Source organism: Leptonychotes weddellii, chromosome 13 (genome assembly GCF_054177405.1).
Source record: "Leptonychotes weddellii isolate Sample4059 chromosome 13, ASM5417740v2, whole genome shotgun sequence".
NCBI classification, from domain to species: Eukaryota; Metazoa; Chordata; class Mammalia; order Carnivora; family Phocidae; genus Leptonychotes; species Leptonychotes weddellii.
Window position 1 is genome coordinate 22619236 of NC_138381.1, and position 22534 is coordinate 22641769.

The 22534-nt window shown below is 39.8% G+C and overlaps 1 protein-coding gene and 1 long non-coding RNA gene across 2 annotated transcripts in view; both read left to right on the forward strand.

Moving 5' to 3' along the window:
* The window catches only part of DYM (dymeclin), a 286329-nt gene that overhangs the window by 11057 nt on the left and 252738 nt on the right, over positions 1-22534 (forward strand). The window contains exon 3 of the mRNA XM_081801268.1: positions 4348-4420. Within this exon, the coding sequence (XP_081657394.1) occupies positions 4348-4420 (73 nt within the window). The remainder of the gene's footprint in view (positions 1-4347; positions 4421-22534) is intronic.
* Positions 4427-8328, forward strand: LOC145716748 (uncharacterized). Its single transcript, XR_014139596.1, has 2 exons — positions 4427-4847; positions 5068-8328. It is a non-coding gene; the product is annotated as an uncharacterized LOC145716748 (long non-coding RNA).

The window sequence follows — 22534 nt, forward strand, 5'->3', positions numbered from 1 at the left end:
CACCTTGATGTGTAAACTAATATGGGGTATTTTGTATCTCTCCCCCAGATGGCTCATAGTATTCATTTACCAGGGGTTTGTATTTAGGGTCTTAAGTGAAACATGGGTTGACTGACTGGATTTTTTCCAACTTGGTATAGGAACAGGTCTTTTTTTTTTAAGATTTTTATGTATTTATTTGACAGAGAGAGACACAGCGAGAGAGGGAACACAAGCAGGGGGAGAGGGAGAGGGAGAAGCAGGCTTCCCGCCGAGCAGGGAGCCCGATGCGGGGCTTGATCCCAGGACCCTGAGATCATGACCTGAGCTGAAGGCAGCCGCTTAACCGACCGTCCCGGGACAGTTCTTTAAAAATAGTTCGTAAGGGTTTCTGTTTTTTTGTTTTTTTCTTTTTATGAGTCTGGATTTGGGTTCACATCCAGTCCCTGCCATTTATTGTAAGTAACCTGACCATTCTGAGCCTTGATTTCTTTATCTGTAACATGGTGATGATCATACCTACTCCTTAAGAGTTATTGTCAGGATTAATGTGACATAAAGAATGAAATGCTTGGCACAGTGCCTCTCAAAGGGTAGAGTACTCAGTAAATGTTAGCTATGAATATTATCTCAGAGAAGCTAACATTGAAAATGTCAGCATATTTGGCTGCAGGTATAAGAGGCAATTTAAAACTCTTTAAGAGAGAAAACCTCTGGGTTTAAAACTTCACAGTAAGCATACTGAATCTCTTCAGAGTCCTTTGCTCAAAGATCTTCAGTTTACTTTGTCACTGTCCTGAAGATTTCAAGGACCTTTCAGATTCTCTTTTTTGTGAGAAATGCATGAGTGTTACTCTAATTTTTGGCAGATGAGTTTATATTTACTTGTTTTTATTGGCGCTAAGGAAGATATTTGACTTCAAATGAAAGTTGAGTAATATAAACGTTGCTTGGAAAAGAATGCACTATGAGTGACTTGCTTATTGTCAGACCTGGTAAGCAGTCAAATCTTTTGTCACTCTTCACTTGATACACAATTATTTACTTCTAGATTATTCCCAGAAATAAGAATATGGTATTCTGTAGGGTTGTTTTTGTTTTAGTAAATAGAAGTTGTCTGAGATTTCAACTGGAAATTCCCTATTCTTGTCTTTTGTTGTTAGGGTTTCAGCCTTGAAATGGTACATTTCACTTGTATGAAATATATTTATCATCATTTTCATTATTAAGTTGATAACAAAGTTGTGAATATATTCCTTATTTGACCTAAGCTGGAATCTTGACAGAAGTCATGGTTTAGACAGCACATGGAATAGAATACAGAATCTTCTTCACTGTGTTAAGATTTGAGGGTGAGATGTGTTTACACCCCTGAGAGAAAAAAATCCAACCATCTGTGGGTCCTTAGCGTTTGTTCCCTCACTTTCCGTAATTAAAAACCTTCTGACTACATGGCTGAACAGGGGTATGCTGTTAAAGTGGCCTGCTGATTTGGTCTGGAATGTTCTTAAGGGAATCAAGAAATGATTTTAAATGTCCTTACTTGGGTCTGGGTCACTGCATTCTGTAGGATGAGCCAAGGAATGACATTTCAGCAAGCTTGTCTTAGGTATATATTATATGCCAACAGATCAACTTGGAGTAGGTTATTGACTCACTTGGGTTATGTCGGACCACTTTGGCAATGAGAAGGATTTTAGTTACATCTACTTTTTATTGTGTAGTCTCAGAGACCAATGTTACTTATTTCCAAATTTTATTTTCTTCACTGGTTGAGCTAAGCCAGGAACTTCTAGAGTATGATTTAACATAGTTATTGAACTTGATTCTTGCCATGTTTTCTTTGTAGCCTTGATTGGTGCTTTCAGTGTGATTTAGTATTTTCTTCAAGCTCTATACTCACCTCTCAGAGGGTTACTGTGCCAGTTCTATTTATGGCAAGGCAGGAAGGAATTTCTTCATAATTTCTGAATACCAAGTGATATTGTGGTCTAGAAAAAACAATTGCTAAACTTTGAAATTCCAAGTGCTTTGATGCTTTGGAAATAACCACTAGATTTGTACTAGACCCTGGGTTTGGTTCGGCAAACATGTTTTGAGTATACATTATGTGTTAAGCTCTTTGTCAGTCATCATCCTCCAGAAGTACAGAGTCCAGGGGTGCCTGGGTTAAGCATCCAACTCTTGATCTCAACTCAGGTCTTTTTTTTTTTTAAAGATTTTAAAGAGAGAGAATGAGAGAGAGCACATGAGAGGGGGGAGGGTCAGAGGGAGAAGCAGACTCCCTGCCGAGCAGGGAGCCCGATGCGGAACTCGATCCAGGGACTCCAGGATCATGACCTGAGCCGAAGGCAGTCGCTTAACCAGCTGAGCCACCCAGGCGCCCTCAACTCAGGTCTTGATCTCAGGGTCATGAGTTCAAGCCCTGCATTGGGCTCCACGCTGGGCATGGAGCCTACTTTATTTTGTAAATTTTATTTTATTGTGTTATGTTAATCACCACACATTACATCATTAGTTTTTGAGCCTACTTAAAAAAGGATAGAGTCCAATAGGGGCCTGCCCACGTATAGACAGAAATTATGGTATAATGTAACCTATGTATACAATGAAAGACATGTACAAGGCAAGATGCTTTGTAGATGATTATTTTTTTTTCAGAGTGAGGCAGGAGAGTTGGGTTTTATGGAGAGGAAGACTGAGAATGATTCAGGTAAATAAAGATTGGCTTTTTAAAAAGTCAGGTTTTTATTGTTGGAGGGCATTCTCGGCAGAGGGAGTGTTATTGAGGAGGCATGAAATGGCATGTAGCAGGTAGCTGGATATTGTTGGAATATAAATTGTGAGTAATGGAGGGGAGATCATGGTAGAAGGGAGTACAAGGTCTTTGTCTTCCAGTGTCTTGCATGCTGTACTTTAGCACTTGAGTTTTTTCTGATACCTAGTGTTCAGCTTAAAGCAGTTGAAAAGATGTAGGCCAGGGGAGGGAAGAAGGGAGTTGAGTTAGCTCCCTTAGTTAGCCATCTAGAGTTTGGGTTGGAGAGGAGTAAGATTGGATGTAGGAATACTAGTTAGGAAGGTTGAAAGAAGTTCAGGAGTGAGTTTTAATTTAGTAAGCTGGTTTAACTGATCTGAGATGATGAAATAATGAACAAAAGCATGATGAGGTATGCAGAAAAGAGGAAACATCAGAGAGGTAGACTGTGCAATCGAGTGGACCCAGAGATTGGTTAAAGAAGCATACGAGAGAGTAGTCTGGGCTTTGGCCCTGGGTTCTTGATGTGGTCACCAAAAGGAAGCAGAAAGAAGCAATAAGTGGATTTCAAGTATTGGGAAAGATGGGTTCAGTTTTGAGCATTTGGAGTTTGAGGTGCTAGTGATGCATCTAGGTGGAGATGGCCAGTAGGCAATTGGATATAAAGATAAGAAGGAGTTCATTGGAGAGGCTAAGAGGAAAACTGTCACTGTAGGAATCACCAGTATATAAGTAATGATTGGTGAAGGAGGACATAGGGAGTGGGAAGAGGAGAAAGCCAATGGTGGAACTCTGGGGAATATACGAATAGTTGAAAGATATTCTGAGGAGGCAGATCATGGGAATGAGTAGAAAAGAAGTAGACTGGAAACAAGGTGTTGTAGGAACTGAGGGTAAGAAGAATTTCATGAAGGAGTAGGTGTTAGTGTCCAAAGCCAGAAGTAACATGAGCAATTGGTTGGCTCTGGAAATGAGACGGTCACTTAGAGCAGTTTGGGAGAGAGGAGCATTTCTACGGGAATGCTAATTTGCATCCTACCATTGCCACTTACTCTGTGACTTGGGAAAGCCATTTTACCTCTGGCACTTTATTTGTAAAGAGGTGGAAACCCTCTCAGTGGGTTTCAGTCTTTGATCTGTGGAGCCCCACAGGTTCAGAAAAGGTGCTTTGAGGCCCATCAAGGAGATCCAGTGTTTGATCAGATATTTACTGGGGGAAAGAGGTACAGGTATTCTACTGATTCAAACAGAGCAGGTAGGGCAGCTTGATTTTTTTTGTCTATTTTGTGTATTTCACTTTAGTATAAGATTTCATTTGAAAAAACACAGTATAAAATAAGAGATTTGAAAACTGCTGGTCTACAGGAACCATAAGAGACTTTGACACATTAAAAGTTATATAATTAATAGCTTATGTCCAGAATTCCCATACTAGATGAAGACTGTAGTATGTACTAACTTGCTCGTGGTTTGGATTTTATTAGAGGTCAACATTAGTGTCTGAGTTTATGTGATAATAACTGTTGTTATTCTCATTGGGAATGAAGACCGAACTTCTAAAAAACTCTATTCTAGTTTATATTTTGTTAAAAAATTTTTGTGTGTCTTACCAGGTTCTGACTCTGAAGATCTTTTGGAAGAATTGCTCTGTTGTTTGATGCAGTTAATCACTGATATTCCGCTCCTGTAAGTTCTGGCCAAGCCAGGATTTGCTTTATCTTCTTTGTATATTGAAAATGGCGATTGATCATGTCAAAGAGTTTGTGGGTCCTGGTATTGTATTTTTATGTATGCCTTTTACGTATGCCTCTGTGTCTGTCCGTGGAGTTCTTCTGTATCTTTTGCTTGATAATATTTATACTCTGACTATGCATTATCAAACAAGAATTTTATGTTATAAGGAGAACCTAATCAAACTCTTTAGGAATATTGAGCAAATGATAGGCACAGAATTAATCTCTGTAGTGATATCTTACAGATGTCTTTTAACAGGTGGAAAGAGAATCTAACCCATATGTGGTAGAGGCAGCTCGTTAGCCACCCAGGATTCTCTTCCTTCTTCCTTACTTCCTGATTTCTGACCTCTTTTGGAGAGGTTGGATTTCCATTTCCAGTTTTTTTTTTTTTTTTTTTAAGGATTTTATTTATTTATTTGAGAGAGAGAATGAGACAGAGAGAGAGAGCATGAGAGGGGGGAGGATCAGAGGGAGAAGCAGACCCCCTGCTGAGCAAGGAGCCCGATGCGGGACTCGATCCCGGGACTCCAGGATCATGACCTGAGCCGAAGGCAGTCGCCCAACCGACTGAGCCACCCAGGCGCCCTCCATTTCCAGTTTTTTTTTGAAGTTAGGTGCCCTGAGATGTAGGGGGACATCTTCCAATAGAACTTCTGGGTACGAGGACCTGCCTCAGCTAGGAGGCGTATCTTTTTGTTCTTGACAGTCCTCTTTCCTGCTATCTGGAATGTAGTCAGCGTACTGGGAGTTGTGTGGCCCTCTTGGCACCATGAGCCCAGAGACCCACAGAAAATTCTGCTTTGATTTCGTTGAGCTGCTGAACCAAAGTCATTACCACCAGCGCCTCCTCGCCACTTCCACCCCAGACTTTTCATGTGAGAAAAATACATCCTTATTTGTTTCCTGGCACTGGATTTCTGTCACTCCAGCCGAACGCAATTCTTATATGCTATAAAATGTTCCTTTTAAAGAAGTTACTTTCAGCTTTTGTCTCTCTGGAGCCTTTTCAGACATTTTTGTAATTGCCTCTCCCCACTAATGAAATTTGAATACCCCAGATGCACTGAATGTCTCTTTATGTACTGTGGCCCTTTGGAGGGCCACAGATCATTATACTGTCTGTGAAGTTTTTCACCCCTAAAAAATAATTTTCACTCTCTTGGTGGTATCACCCACTGAGAATGCATATTTTAAAGGAATTATTATTTTTTTTAAAGGTTGTATTTTTTTTTTTTTAAAGACTTTATTTATTTATTTAACAGAGAGAGACACAGGGAGAGAGGGAACACAAGCAGGGGGAGTGGGAGAGGGAGAAGCAGGCTTCCCGCTGAGAAGGCACCCCCATGCGGGGCTTGATCCCAGGACCCTGGGATCATGACCTGAGCCGAAAGCAGATGCTTAACGACTGAGCCACCCAGGCGCCCCTAAAGATTGTATTTTTAAGTAATCTCTACACCCAACGTGGGGCTCACATTTAATAATCCCAAAATCAAGAGTCATGTGCTCTCCTGACCGAGCCAGCCAGGCGCCCGTAAAGGAATTATTTTTTGAATAAAGAAGAAGAGTTTAAGATTGATCATGACAGAATCTCCGTGAACACGGGGATATCATTGGACGTGTGCTGCTTGCCTGTGGCCCAAAAAGGAAGGACCAGGTATTCGTGAGAAGACGGCCTCTGGCCTCTGTTGTGCATAAGTGCAGCATCCAGAATTGTAATCTAGATTTAGGAATGAGAACCACCAAACCCTGTGGTAACTTGGTCTGCTGATGTGCAGCCTGGAAGGCAGGGCTGAAGCAATGGAGGAATCACCTGGTGGGGAAGGGCACAGGGGAAAACGTCCCATGTAGGTGGATCTCGTGTGGCAGACACAGTTAACTTGAATTTCTGATGTCCTTTCTCACCTTTCTAACACATCTCCAGCATTGTTTGGGGGACCGGTGTGTGCCCAGCTGAGTTTTCGGGCACCTCGGGAACTAAATGTGGCCCTGTGACATGGTTTGGGCCAATGCTGTGTAAGCAGAAGTCATGAGCTTGCAGAGCATGTACCTCCAGCTTTTTTGCCCGCCGCCCTTCTCTTCCTTCCTGGGATGTGGAGGCAGTGCTGGGACCATCTTGAAACGAAGAGGAGTGCCACGTGCAAAGAGGGTCCCAGGAGCATGGGGTAGTAATGATGCTGTGGTGCCATTACACCAGCCCTAGACGACTTATCTTTGGATTTCTTCTTAAGTGGAAAAAACAAACACACACTCACTTTGGTTAAGCCACTGTGGTCAGGCTTCTGTTACATGTGGTCAAATGTGGGAAGGGGAGCACATAGATGGTCTACTATTTACTTGCCATTGTATGTGCAATGCTTCGTGTGTTCTTGCCTTAATTTTTAAAATAATTCCATCTCTGTTATGTTTATGTCATTACTAAACACCAGCAGTTTAGTATATATCCTCAGTGAGTACATTCTTCCCCCCTCCTTTGTTAATAAAATGTCTTGGTGAAGTTAAGGGGAATGGAAGTAGTAAATCTCTTCAGCTAGTAAATAAGGCTTGAATACAATGAGTAGACCAGTCACTTAAACACTCTTGAGGAGCAAGCAGCCAGTGTTGTAATATATCAAACATTTCAGTGTTTTAATGTGTTTATACTTTTTAAATGAACGGAAAATGCACAGACCACCAGATGTCTTGTATTATGTACACTCAGCTTTAACCAGCTGCTGAAACAATTTCTTATGATTTAATGTTCTTGGAACTCCATCCTACAAGAAGGTTTGTCTTGGTAACAGTTGCCATGTGAAACCAAATTACTATTTAAATGTTTCACGTACTATAACCGTAGTGCAGTGCTGTGGATCAGCTTCTGACTTAAGGGGGAATATGGACTTGAAAAGCGGGGATGCTCTCCTTCCTGACCTTCATCAGTCTCGCTGTAGACTTGTCATGTTTAACATCGGCATGGCCGTGCTGCATCAGCAGGTGCGTGGCAAGAGGAGTGTGGCGTTCGTGGCCACTGAGGGCAATTCAGAACTCACTTAAACATTTCTCATGAGACTGTGAAATCGTTCTATTAATATTGGAAGCCAGTGATTACCGAGAGCATAGATAGATATTTAGAGATCTATACACTAAGTTTGAAATGATTCTTTGTTATTAAGAGTACAGGGTCAACTGCACTAGTTTAGATAAACTTCCAGAATTTGTAGGAATTCACTTGTAATAATGCTTGACTTTTAAGTAGTTAGTGGATACTGCTTCTCAGACAGGTTGGGTGTTTTGATAAAATATTCATTCTCTGAGATACTAATCTTCAAAGTCTGATTGAAACCTACATCTTCCAGTGTAATACAAAGAACGTGGTTTGGCATGCCAGAGTTGAAAGCGCAACACTTAGAATTTGTGGCATGGATCAGTTCTCACAGTGTTACTGTTGAGGGGCTGAATGAGACCCCGGTGACTCAGCTCAGTGGTGGGGCTTCGGTTGGCCCCCAGCAGCAGAGCTATATTGTTTGATGGGCCCAGTACTTAGGTTTGCTCGTGATGCTGTCTTATTATGAAGTAGAAGTTATTTTGAGAACTTTTAACTTGTCTTTTTACCTGTTTTTGGTGGTGGTTTTGTGAAAGCCGTCACTCTTATCTGTATATGGTGATGCTCTTGTCAACCATAGGTCCTACCACTTTCCCTAGGTCCCTGTGAGGTCTGCTTGGAGTGGGCCATTCTGCTGGCCCCAGGCCAGACATGCAGCCTCCTCCTCTGAGATCCATTTATGTGTTCTTATCAACCTGTGAACTCAACTGTTCGGTTCTCAGCCTGGCCCTCATTTGCAGATTTTTCAGTTATAATTTTATAAGAATGTTTATCTTTTTCTTTTTTTAAAAAAGATTATTTATTTATTTATTTGGGGGAGAGTGAGAGAGAGAGAGAGAACATGAGAGGGAGAGAGAATCTCAAACAGACTCTGCGCTGAGCCTCACGTGGGGCCCGATCTCACGACCCTGAGATCATGACCTGAGCCGAAACCCAAGAGTCGGATGTTCAACCGACTGAGCCACCCAGGTGCCCCAGAACATTTATCTTTTTTTTTTTATAAAAGTTATATATTGATAACGCTGAGACATTCCTAATCGGTTGCTTTTACTGCCTTTTTCTAGGCGTGTCTCTTTATGCAGTGTGACTTTGTCTACCTCTCTAGTACAGGGGGTACTGATGTTACCTGCTGACCTCGTCCATCTCACTCCTGCTGCTTCAGCCACACAGGTGTCCATGCTAATTTGGAAGATGCCAACCCACTTCTGTCCCCCTGTCACCAGGGCCTTTGCCCTCGCTGCTTCTTCCATCTTAGATATCTCCCCTCAGATATCTGAATGGCTCCTGTCCTGACTTTGTTGCTTTCTTCTGCTCAGAGGAGGTCTGCTTCTTAGAAACAGCTGCTCTGACCACCCGAACATAGCAGCACCCTTGTCATTCTCTGCATCACGCTTTGTTTTTTGTCTTTACAATTACCACTGCTTTTCTTTTTTTTTTTTTTAAAGATTTTATTTATTTATTTGAGAGAGAGCATGAGAGGGGGGAGGGACAGAGGGAGAAGCAGACTCCCTGCCGAGCAGGGAGCCCGATGCGGGACTCGATCCCGGGACTCCAGGATCATGACCTGAGCCGAAGGCAGTCGCTTAACCGACTGAGCCATCCAGGCGCCCCACCACTGCTTTTCAGATTATCTGTTATTTCTCTTGCTTGTGTTTCTCAAATATCATTAGAAGGAAGACTCTGTGAAAACAAGCACTGTTCTTGTGCCTGCATTTGTTTTGCTCACTATCCTTAGTATTCAGGCTAGCCTGGCACATGGTAGACTCTCAACAAGCATTTGTTGAATGAGTAAGATAGTAGGGGCACAACCTGTTCAGTGTGCTTAAAGCATTTTGTTTGTTTGCCATCATCTAGTCTGTATGGAAACAAAGTATTGTGCTGAGGCACATTCCATTGCAAATGCAGTGGCTCAAAGCCCTTTGCAGTTGGTATATTGTAATATAAAAACTAGGTGTCTTATAGATAGTAGAAGCAGAAAGGGGCTATAGAAGCAGAAACACTGAGAACTAACATATATCTGAGGAAATACTTCCTCAGATATTTCCGGATAACAGTATTTGAGGAAATGGTAGATTAGTTATAAATGCTGAGTGGTCCGGGGCCATGTAGTTTAGGGACAGTCAGCTTTATAGCTCAGCAGTCCTCACGTTATCCCTTCACAATATAATAATCTCTCTTTTGTTAAGTTCATTCTGAAAAACGTGTATTGGGAATATGCCTTTGTCTCTAGTGTACTAGGCCCTGGACAAAGAAACGTGTGACTTCTGAAGAGCTTAGAGACGGACAGCAACACAGAAAGATAGCCCAGGAGGAGAAACAGCTCCTAAGTGCTGAAGTCATTTGGAGCTGTAGTGATTAGTAGTGACCTTGTCAGCGGAGAGCCAGAGAGGGGCCTGCTCAGGACCTCTTGGGTGTAAATAATGTATCCGAAGAGTCACAAGTGCATTAGTTTGATCAGAGCAGAGGAGTTGTGGGAGATTAGGGATGGACAAGCTGTGTTGTTTGATGGGGCAGGGACTTGAATTTTAGAAGGGCTAACGGTTTATGTTTAGAGTTCTCTGTTTATTAAGATGTAAAAGAATATATTTTTAGAGCTATTTCTCTAAAATCCATTCTGGAAGTATTTGGGGAAGAATGGAACTGATTAAGAATCTTATTTATGGGATTTGCTTTGTCCATAGAGTTTCTGAAATGTAATAAAATGATAGGAAATGGATATTTATTATTTGACCCATAAACTAATGATATTGGCTTCAATGATATACTGTGAAAAATCTGAACATCGAAAACTTCTGTTGCTAACTGTGAGAAGGTGGTTCAAGAATGTGAAAAGCCGCGAACAGTTAATAGAGGAGAGTGAAAGAACTGAAGGGACCTGGGTTGGCAATGAAGGGCTTTAACTGTTGGGAAAATGCCTTTCTATAGCCCTGCATGTTGATACCTAAACACTTCTCCAAATGCAGCCTCAGCAGAGTGGGCAGCTAAAGCAAGTCAGCATTTAAGTTCTAGGTGCTGTAAGGGAAATATCTAGTACAGCTTTCTGGTTGAATCAGTGAGGCATTTAAGTCATTACCAGCACTGAATTAAAGGTGATAGCATTTCCATATGCCAAGATACTATTATATATTAAGTTCACAATAGCTTTTTAGGTTGAAAATTGATTTCTGGTGTGGCAAGGAGGGGGGAATCTCAGTTAAATTTTTTAAAAATATGCAAACCTTTACCGTGTTTATTGAAGTCTGACCAAAATATATACGGTACCACAAATAATGTTGATTTTATAAGTTATGTGCTCAGGTTGTTCATAATTGAGTAACTGATTATTGTTAAGAAGTGTAGAACATATTCTGTAGTAGGAAAAAAAACCTCTGTGGTTCTGAATCCAGAAGATAGGTCTTGAATCCTGGCTCTCCTACTAACCGGGAATGTCACTCCACGCCTCAGGTCTCATTTTACAACTGGGGGCAATAGACCAGGAATCATTACTTGGAAGAGACATTGGAAGACATGTAGTTTAGCTGTTCAGTATTTTAGATAAGGAAATTGAAGTCGCTGAGTTTGGAGACCAAACTGTAGCTGTTGGAGGGACAGCCAGGCCAGACATCATGTCCTTTAATGCAGTAGAACGGCCGGCGGCCGAGAGGGAGCATCTCATCGTCTGTCTGGTGTTCTCACAGCCTCCTGTGTTGCTTACGATTGTGTTGGGGACCCAAGCAATGCACTTGAAGATGCTTTTGTAAATTGTCAAATGCTTTAGGATTATAAAAGTGTATTGTCTTACACATACTAAGTACTCAAAAACATTGAATATGTTTGCTTTCGGAGTTAATTTTCCTATTTTAAACTTCTCAGTAAAAAGGAGGAGCACTAGCTCCCTAACAAGTATAGTAGGCATAGGACACGGGGCTTGTGAGATTCAAAAGAACAAGGCTGAATCATCTGGGAACTGGAGGAAGTTTCTGTAGTGCCTGGCTGCTTAGGAGGACTGGTGCTAGCCCGGCATTAGGTGTGACAGAAAGATTAGCAGCAGCAAAAGCAGGGTCTGGGGTCCTGGCTGTCATGTTGCCTGTGTTTGCGTATTTCCTTGCAGGTTATGGGCTATTTAGAGCCAGATGAGCATTGGATTTTTTTTAAGATTTTATTTATTTATTTATTTGACACAGAGAGAGAGAGAGCACAAGCAGGCAGAGGGAGGAGCAGGCTTCCCGCAGAGCAGAAAGCCCGATGTGGGGCTCGATCCCAGGACCCCGGATCATGACCTGAGCCGAAGGTAGACGCTTAACGACTGAGCTGCCCAGGCACCCGAGCATTGGATTTTTAAAACTAGAATTCAGCTTTTCTTGATCCTAGCCCTTTGATTTTATATATGATGTCACTCAAGTGGAGAGAAGGGAAGTGCCTTTCCTAAGGTCAGTTTTCAGGATTCTCAGGTGGCCCTGCAAACACTGACTCTGCCTTCAAAGAATTTTTACTCTTACAAAACCAAGACTGGTACAGAATACATTTGTCACTTTCTTTTGCTGTTATTAATACATGGATGGCAAAGTATGAATGAGGTAAAGTACACTAATAATTGCAAACTTTAATTCTACCAGCAAAGAGTTAATTTTTTTCTTTTTAATTTTTTGTGTCACTTATAGGAGTTAATTCTTTACATAGTAAATTCTTTTCACATGTAATCGATATTACATAATGGATATTTACTAGCCATTGATACGGATGCTGCAATTGTATTAAATGGTAATACATGTGTGCAGTTGGTTTTGGAAAAAAATCAAACACCAAGGGCTTATGATGAGAACAAATGTTCTTTGTCCTATCCCTTTTATGTCTTTCCTCCCCAGAAACAATCATTTTTGATTCTTAGCTGTTAGGGTGGTTTAGATAAATCTTTACCCTTATCATACCTTTGAATATATTTCTAAATAACACTATTTCTTTTTCTTAGTAGGCTTTATTTTTCAAAGCAGTTTTAGGTTCACAGCAAAATTGAGCAGAAAGTATGGGCAATTCCCATATAATTCCTGTTCCCACAGTTGTATAGCAACCCCCCCTCCTTCACCATCCTGCCCCAGGGTGATATGATGTTACAGTCGAGGAACCCACATTGACACATCATTATCATCCAAAGTCATGGTTTCCATTAGGGCTCACTCTTGGTGTGTTGTACATTGTATGGGTTTTAACAAATAGGTAATGACATGTATCCACCATTAGAGTATCATAAGACTAGTTTCATTGCCCTAAAAGCCCTCTGTGCTCTGCCTGTTTATCCCCTCCCCTGACCCCAGCTGCCACTGATCTACTATCTCCTTAGTTGTGCCTTTTCCAGATTGTCTGATAGTTGGAACCATACAGTTGTAGCCTTTGAGATTGGCTTTGTTTAGTTAGCAGTATGCATTTAAGTTTCTTACGTGTTCATGGCTTTATAGTTCATATCTTTCTAGCACTGAATAGTATTTCATTGTTGGGATATACTACATATACACAAATTAACTTCATGCAGATGTAGATATAGCCATCATATAAATCTTAGAGTTGGTATGAAGTGGGTACATTTTAAAATTTGATAAAAATATGATGTTTGGTTTAAAAAAAACCTGTCCCCTAAGAGATTATTATTTTTTTCTTTCAAAATTGTATTTAAATTCAAGTTAGTTCACATATAGTGTATTGGTTTCAAGGGTAGAATTTAGTGATTCATCAGTTGCGTATAACACCCAGTGCTCATTACATCAAGTGCCCTCCTTAATGCCCATCACCCAATTATACCCATCCGCCGCCCACCAGCAACCCTCAGTTTGTTCCGTATATTTAAGAGTCTCTTATGGTTTGCCTCCCTCTCTGTCTTTATCTTATTTTATTTTTCCTTCCCTTTCCCTATGTTCATCTGTTTTGTTTCTTAAATTTCACAGATGAGTGAAATCATTTGGTTTTTGTCTTTCTCTGATTCATTTTGCTTAGCATATACCCTCTAGTTCTGTCCACATTGTTGCAAATAACAAGATTTCATTCTTTTTGATGGCCGACTAACATTCCATTGTATATATATACCACATCTTCTTTATCCATTTGTCTGTTGATGGACATCTGGGCTCTTTCCATGTTTTGGCTATTGTGGACATTGCTGCTATAAGTGCCCGTGCCCCTTCGAATCACTATTTTTGTATCCTTTGGATAAATACCTAGTAGTGGAATTGCTAGGTTGTAGGGTAGCTCTATTTTCCAACTTTTTGAGGAACCTCCATGCTGTTTTCCAGAGTAGCTGCACCAGTTTGCATTCTCACCAACCCTAAAGAGATTATACCAGTTATAGTCTCACTAAAATCATTTAACAGACCCTTGCCAATATTGTATAAAATTTTTTGTAAGTTAAAAATGGAAATAATAGTGTGATTCTTTTTTTTTTTTTTTAAAGATATTGTCAGCGCACACATGCACACAAGCAGGGGGAGCGGCAGGCAGAGCAGGCAGAGGGAGAAGCAGGCTCCCCGCTGAGCAAGGAGCCCGATGTGGGACTCGATCCCAGCACCCTGGGATCATGACCTGAGCTGAAGGCAGATGCTTAACCGACTGAGCCACCCATGCGCCCCCATAGTGTCTTATATGTATTTTCTCATTACAAGTGAGATTGAAGATCTCTTCGTATATTCAAAAACCATTTCTAACTTTTGATGAAGGTTTAGCAATCAGTTTTAATTCCTGAGAGCTCTTTTTCTCTGATTGTTTCTTGTTTTATGAATGCAACATTTTAACTTGGCATGACTGCACTATGGACACTCATATAACCATTTTGGTATATTTGCTTTATTATTATGTACTCATCTTTTTTTATATTATGTATCCCTCTTATCCATCTTAATTTTTCATTTTTAAGGTTATCTTTAAAAACTCATATTGTTTGTTGAACTTTATTTTATTTCAGGAAGATATGTGGCTATATTTTATTGATGCATTTGATGCAGTGTTATATGTAGAGCACTAGTTCTTCGAGAAATCATGAAAACGTGGAGTGGATATTTGAGTTTATTTGATCCCCCCCTTAATTTTTACATATAATGAAGTTGACAGGTAAGGTGGCTGATGAAGCTAATGAGTTAACCGTTCTGAGACCAGAATCCAGAGTTTTTGACTCCTAACCTCCAGGCACTTTCTGTTCCACTGTTAAAGACTTTTATAAATGAGAAGTATTCCCGTGCCTTTGATTTTGTTATCTTTGAAAACTAGCCACCACCACCATTGACAGTATCTGTAATACACTCTGCCACTTTTTAGTCTTCCCTCATGTTTTACTTTCACGCTCTGTGGTGGCATAACACTGATATTTCTAAATTTTGGTTTTAATCCTTTGAACTTGTCTGTTGTTTTTGTTAAACTTGTGTTCCATTTACATACTGTCCGGTTTCTTATCCAATAGTAAGTCAGAAGAGGATGTTTGTTTCCTCCTTATTCGTTGACTTTGTCCTTAGCCAAGACTAACACCCATTTCATGAAGGCTTTTGTCTTTATCCAAGTGTTCCATTCTGCCCTAGCAGAGCGGCACAAGGTCAAGGCGCCCGTCTTTTTTTTTCTTCACATGAAATTAATAACTTGCTCCAACAGTAGTTTGTTTTAGGACATTTCCAGCCCAGATGGTGGAAAGTTCTTGGGATAATATGGCAGCCAAAGCAACACTTTGGCTTTTTAAAGTTTACTTTGTTTTGGCGATTGTGTGATGAAAATCTTCTGAAGATCATACAAGGACATTAAAACAAGAAAGATCTGTTGGCTTAAAACATTTTTCATCTTCTAAAAACCACCACACTCAGCATGGTAGCATTTTGGTTTCTTTCAAGTACTGGCCTGTCTGGCTCTTTTCCCTGATTATTTGGCACTTAGGATAGGCCGATTAATACCTTTTAAATTTTGTTTTCACAGAAATCTAAAATTGCCTTGAATTCCTTTATTTGAGCATTATAGAAAGTTACACAAGAAATGACATTAGAGATCATCTTGCCCAATGTACTTATTTAAAAATAGGAAAACTGAGACCCAGAGGGATTATTTGTTGAAATTAACAAAATGAGTTTAATGGAGAGCTGAGAAGCAGATCCTAGGTCTCCTAATTTTGGATCAGTGACTTTTACAGCATACCACAATATGATTTAATTTTGTTTGCTCTTATTTCAGTATGTCATCAGATTTGAGTCAAGAAAAGTTTAATTTTAACATATATGACAGTCTGCTATTTTTAGTTCTTGATTAATTTAATTTTAGAGCATATTGCTTAAATATCCAAACACATAAAAGTGTACATGAACAGTCTCCTGCCTACTCTGGTCCCCCATCTCTCCAGCTGTCCCATTTGCTTCCATAAGTAACCACTGTGCTTAGTCTCTTATGTATCCTTCCTGAGGATGTTCATGCAATGTAGATGCAGTTATGAACACAGATTCTTATTTCTCCCTGCATTCACACAAAAGCTGGGAAATCATACGTGCTGTTTTGAACTTTCCTCTTTGTCCATTCGACAGTCTATCCTGGCAGCTTTTGTACACAAGCATTTAAAGAGCTTTCTCATTTTTGTTATGAGAATAGTCAAATACCCCAAAGTTTACCCTCTCAGAGTATATCATTAGGTGGTTTTTAGCATATTCACAGAAGTTGTGAAATTGTCATGACCATCGAATTTCAGAACTTCATCACCCTGCAGAGAAACCTTGTACCCATGAGCAGCCACTTCTCATTTCTCCCTCTGTCCGGCCCGTAGTAACTGCTAATCTGCTTTCTGTCTCTGTGGATTTGCCCTTTTGGGACATTTCCTACGAATGGAATCCTAGACTGTGTGGTTTTTTATGTCTGGCTGCTTTCACTTAGCACAATGAGTTTAAGGTTCACCCCTGTTGTAGCAAGTCCCAGGACTTCATTCCCTTTTATTACTGAGAAGTATGCCATTGTACGTATATACCACATTTTGTTTATCCGCTCATAAGTTGGTAAACATTTGGGTTGTTTCTGTTTTTTGGCCATTGTAAATAATGCTGCTCTGAGCATTCCTGTACAAGATTTTGGGTCGACTTACGTTTTCTGTTCCCCTAGGCATGTATCTAAGAGTAAAATTGCTAGTCATCTGGTAATTGTGTGTTTAACTTTCCTCGGCGGCTTCATCATTTTACATTCCCATTAGCCTTGTGTGTGAGCTCGATCTAATTTTCTACATCCCTTCTCGTTCTTCTAAAAAAAATACAACATTATGATCTGTGGTAGGTCAGTATCAAATTATATGTAATCATTCCCTTCTTGTTGGACGTTAGAGTTGTTAACATTTTTTTGCTCATATCCTTTGCTCATTTTCATATCAGAGCCTCTGTTGTATCTGTTTGTAGGACCCATTTTGTATTTTAGTCCTTTGTGACATGAATTTAAAGTATATGTTTTTCTAAATTTGCCTTTTGACATATTTGCTTATAGTATGCTTTTGTTTTGCCATAATAAATTTTTAAACACTATTTTTAAGAATTTGAGTTTATCTGTCTTTTACAGTTTTTAGGCCTTCTGGATGGGCTTTTATGCTCATTGTTGACCTTTTTGGCCCTTTCTCTCACTACCTGCCTTCATGCACATTTCACTGAAGCCCCGTTGGCTTCTTTGGTGTTCCTTAAATATGCTAAATATCCTTAAATAAAAATGTTCCCAGCTCAGAGCCTTCGCATGTGCCGGTCCCTCTCCCTGGCAGACTCTTCCCTTGCCTCCTTACTTCTTTGAAGTCTTTGCTCAAATGTCAACTTCGTGTTGAGTGTTATTGTTTAAAATTGTAACACACCTGTGATCGATTGTCAGTGGTCCCCCAAATTCATTCTCCTCCTCTTTATTAGAATTTAGCTGGGCAGAGGCTGTCCAGGTAAAGATGATGTTTCTCAAGCTCGTTTGTCAGCTAGGTCTAGATGTGGGTGTACCAGAGGAAGTGACATATACAACTTTTGTATTACTTAAAAAGAAATGACTTGCCTTGGAGTGATTTTTCTCCCTTCTCTCTGATGGGAAATGATAACTGGAACAAACTTGGAAGTACATGCAAAGGGGGACAGAGCTTCCTTTCCAGCATGGCCTTTGTATGACTTTATTAAGTAGATCCTGCTTTATCTGATTGTTAAGTGGCAGAGAAATGAACTTTGATCTGGTTTAAAACATAATTTTGGACTATTTTCATAGCAGTTTAGCATAACTATTCCTTACCCTTCCACCTTAACGAGGTACTCCTTATCCAACCTTCATGCATTGTTTTCTTCATAGCACTTATAACCTTTTAATTTATTACATAGCATATTTATTTGTCTGCCCCTCTAGAATATAAGCTCCAGGTGGCCTGGCATAGGGTAAGTAAGTGCTCAGTGAATATTTGGAATGAATGGTTGGAAAGGCCTTCTATAAAGCATGTTATAAGAGAATCTTCCATCTTGTCCCATAGGGTTTTTTTTTTTTTTTCTTTAAGATTTAAACTTCTGATATATTTGGAATTTCTTTTAGTATAGGGTCTGAGGTATAGATTCAAGTTTTTTTTCTTACAGAAGGCTATACAGTTGTTCCAACAGTATGTATGTATCTCACTATCTTTTAGTATCATATTGATGAAGTCCATTTTTAACTTGTTTAACAATTATTTACAAATAAGAAATGCCTGCTCGTCTCCTCAGTAGATTTCTTCTAAGAGAGATCGTTGTATTCTCCGTCATTATCAACCCTGAGTGACTGTAGTATATTTGAGCTGATTTTTATTCTGTGCACACATGAAAAGATGCTAGATGCTCTTCTTTTTAGGCATTCTTTTTGTTTCTCTAAATCTTATATTTTTATTCATATTAAATGGTATGTTGATATATGGGATAGCTTGGTTTTTGACTCATAGGCTCTTTTGTGAATAAGAATCGCAAATGCTGTGTGCTATGCCACTAAGCTTTATATTGAGTAAAAAGCTTTTTACCGAAATACGTATTTGCTTTTTATGGGTATTAAAAATTAGAGGTGCCTGTGAGTGTTAGACTGCTGTTTGTTTCTTATGCAGGAACAACATTTCTCGGTGTAAAATCTTTCAAATAGTGTTTAAATGCTTTTAATGACTAAATGCTTTTATGAGACTGAATCTGTGCGCACTCTGCCAGTATTTAAACGTTGAACTTACATCTTTGATGGGCAAATGTGATGGTTAATTTTGTGTGACAGCTTGACTGAGCTGAGGGGTGCCCAGAGGTCAAACATTATTTCATTATTTCTGGGTGTGTCCATGAGTGTGTTTCTGGAAGCAGTTAGCATCTGAATTGGTAGACTTTGTCAGAAAGATCATACTCATCAGTACTGGGATCATCCAGTCTGTTGAGGGCATGAATAGAACACAGAGGTGGAGGAAGGGTGAATTTGCTCTCCTGCTTGAGCTGAGACATCCATCTTCTGTCCTCGGACACTGGTGCTCCTGATTCTTGGGCCTTTAGACTTAGACCAGGGTTTTTCTGGTTCTCAGGCCTTTGGGTTTGGACGGGAACTATACCACTGGCTTTTCCACCCCCATCCCCCTTGCAGATAGCTTGTAATGGAACTTCTCAACTTCCGTTAATTGTGTGAGCCAATCCCTTATAGTACATCTCTTCATATATTGTGGATTCTGTTTCTCTGGAGAGCCCTAACTAATACAGTAAGTGTGGCTAACTTATTGCTATGATCTGAATGTTTGTGTCCTCCCAAAATTCATATGTGGAAACCTAACCTCCAAGGTGATGGTATTTGGGTGGGGGGGGATGGTTAGGTCATGAGGGCAAAGCCCTCATGAATGGGATTAGTACCCTTGTAAAATATACCCAGGAAAGTTCCCTTGCCCCTCTTCCACCATGTGATAACACAACAAAAAGATGCTCGCTGTCTGTGAACCAGAAAGCCAGCTCTCATCAGACACTAAATCTGCAGGTGCCTTGATCTTGGACTTTCTAGCCTTCAGACCTGTGAGAATAGATTTCTTTTGTTTATAAGCCACCCAGTCTCTTAGTTTGTTATTGTGGTCCACAAGCACTAAGACACTCATGTTAGATTGTTTTTCCCTAGTTGCAATCTCTGTTACTTTGATTGTTTACAGTGAAGTGAGAGAGAGGAATCCTTAAGAAGACCCATGGTCAAAGTGAGGTTGGATACTATCCTCAAATTATCACTATCTACTGGAAATTTCCCAGTAGAGATAATCAGTTTGGAGCAAATGTTTCTCCCATTCATTTTCTTCATACCCTTCCCGTTTAAAAAGTTTAAAGTAATAAAAATAGTCACCTATAATCTCATCTCTCAGGATTGCTTTTTAAATTTTTTGCCTGTTAGCATCTGCGTGCATATTCATTCGTATGGTACATAATGTTCCGCTGTCTTTGCTCAACATTGTGTCATGAAGCAAATATTTCAATAAAGTATGTTTCAAAAGTAGATGGGATAACATGTTTTGTGAGGCTAGCTTAACCCTGATATTAAAACCTCACAATTACGTAAAAAGAAAATTACAGACTTCTATCTTTTATCAGTATAGGAGAAAAATCTTTTAAAAATAATTAGTAAGTTGGGATGCCTGGGTGGTTCAGTTGGTTAAGTGTCCAACTCTTGGTTTTAGCTCAGGTCATGATCTCAGGGTCATGAGATTGAGCCCGTCAGGCTCCATGCTCAGCACAGAGTCTGCTTGAGATTCTCTGCCTGTCCCTCTCCCTCTGCCCCTCCTCCGGCTCATGCTAGCACTCTCTCAAATAAATAAATAAATAAATAAATAAATAAATAAATAAATAAATAAATAACATCTTTAAAAAATAATTAGTAAGTTGTATCCAGCAATTTGTGAAAAGGATAGTACATCATAACCAAGTGTGGTTTACCTGAAGAATGTGATATGGTTAACACTTGAAATTCAATCAACATAATACGCTATATTGACAGAATAAATTAGAAAAGCCATATGAGTGTTGTCTCAGTAAGTGTGGAAAAAGCGTTTGACCAAATTCAGCATCCATTCATGAAAAAAGAAAGTGTTCTTGATTTAGGTTGGTATCACTGTCTCTGAGTTCTAAATCTAGAAACCTGTCTTTTTTTTATTAGTCTTAGTCTCTTTTGCCCACTTTAAGCATCCAGTCTGTCACTGAGTGCTATTAGTTTTATTTTGTTCCATGTCATTCAAGTGTGATTGCTCTTTTCCATTCCTGTTGTCACTGTTTTCATTGAGGTCCTCATAATGTTTCAGTGAAACAGTTTATTGCATATGCTTTGTTTCTTGAATTAGTTAAAGCATTTCCCTACTTCAGTACATCATCCAACTTCTGATGCCCCCCTCTTCATCCCACTGTCCCTGATTTTGGACACATCAGGCATAAGATTGAGTCGATCACATACTTCACTTCAAGGGTCATTACTTCAAGGGTCATTATCATCACTGGTTCATGTGAGGCCCATCCCTCCCAGCACTTGGTGTTAATCCATTCACTTATTCCCATTTATCCCCATTCCTTACTCCTCTTCTTTCCCATCAACAGCCATTTTAAGTGTGTCTAATGCATTTTTTATATATATATATATATATATATATATGCCATATATATATATGTGCAACTAAATGTTCTGTGTACATGCATTTTTTTTAAGTAGGCTTCATGCCCAGTTTGTTAGGATCAGGAGGTAGAGCTGGCATGGTGCCTCTGACTCTTGAGGTTGTAGTTGAGCTTATTGCTGGGGCTGTGGTCTCATCTGAAGCCTCAGCTAGGAAGGGGAGGACCTGCTTTCTAGATTTCTCACTTGCTGTTGTCAGGATTCAGTTACTCTAGGGAAACTGGACTTCAGTTCTTTAGCTGTTGATTGGAGGCCTCCTTTAGTTCTTTGCCAGGTGGACTTCTCCATATGTCAGCTCACAACAAAGTATCTGGCTTCCCTCAGAGAAAGCAAAAAAAAGGAAAAAAAAAAAGGAAAGGCAAGAGAGGGTGCCCAACACAAGCCATAGTCATTTTGTAAATTTACCTCCACCTGGGAGTGGCATCCTCTCACTTTTATTGTGTTTATCAGAGGTGAGTTACTAGATTCAGCCTGCACTCAAGGGGAGGCAGTACACAAGGGCATATGAATAGCAGGAAGCAGGAATTATTGAGAGTCATTTTAGAGTTTGCCTACCACAGTCCTCAAACAGTTTCTGTGAGTTTTTCTTTGGCATATATACATGTATTGGGTCATAGGTTGCTCTCTAAAGATGACTGCTCTGGTTAATATTCCCATCAGCAGTACGTGAGGGTTTATATATCACCATATGCCTGCCAATACTTTATATTTTCCAGGGCAGAAAGGGATATCACGGTGTTTTAAACTGTTAATATACTTTGCTCTTTTTTCCTAGTGGAGTTCTTTTTTTTTTTTTTTCTTGGCCATTTGCAGGAGTTGTTTGTAAGGTTCTTGATGAGTTTCTTGTTCTTCATCTGCCTGTTACCTTTGTCCAAGGTTTCATTTGTTGAGCAATAATCCTTAATTTTTATGTAATTAAGTGCATTTTTTGACTTTATGGTTTGTGCTCTCAGGCTTTTATTTAAGAAGTCATTTCATGTGCTTATGTTCCAAACTTAGCATCGTATGTTTTCTTGTGTTAACTTTAGCTGTACCATTCACATCCAGGTCTTTAACCCATCTGTAGTGGGGCTTTGAGTATGTTGTTAGATACTACTTTCTTTGTAAAAGGAGCCAGTTGTTCCTAGCACCATCCTCTGTACAGTCTCTTCTGTCCTCATTGATTCGTGGACCCATCTTTGTTGTATGTTATTTATGTCTGCACCACAGGTGTGAGCCATAGGTTTGGTTCTTGGGTGGGTTTCATTCATTTGCCTGTTTTTTTTGTGTGTGTGTGCAAATACCATGCTGTTTTTATTGCTGTAGCTGCATAGCATGGCTTGATACCTGGTAGTGAAAGTCCCTCTCTTCACTCTTTATTTTCAAGGTTGACTTGGCCATGTTTACTCT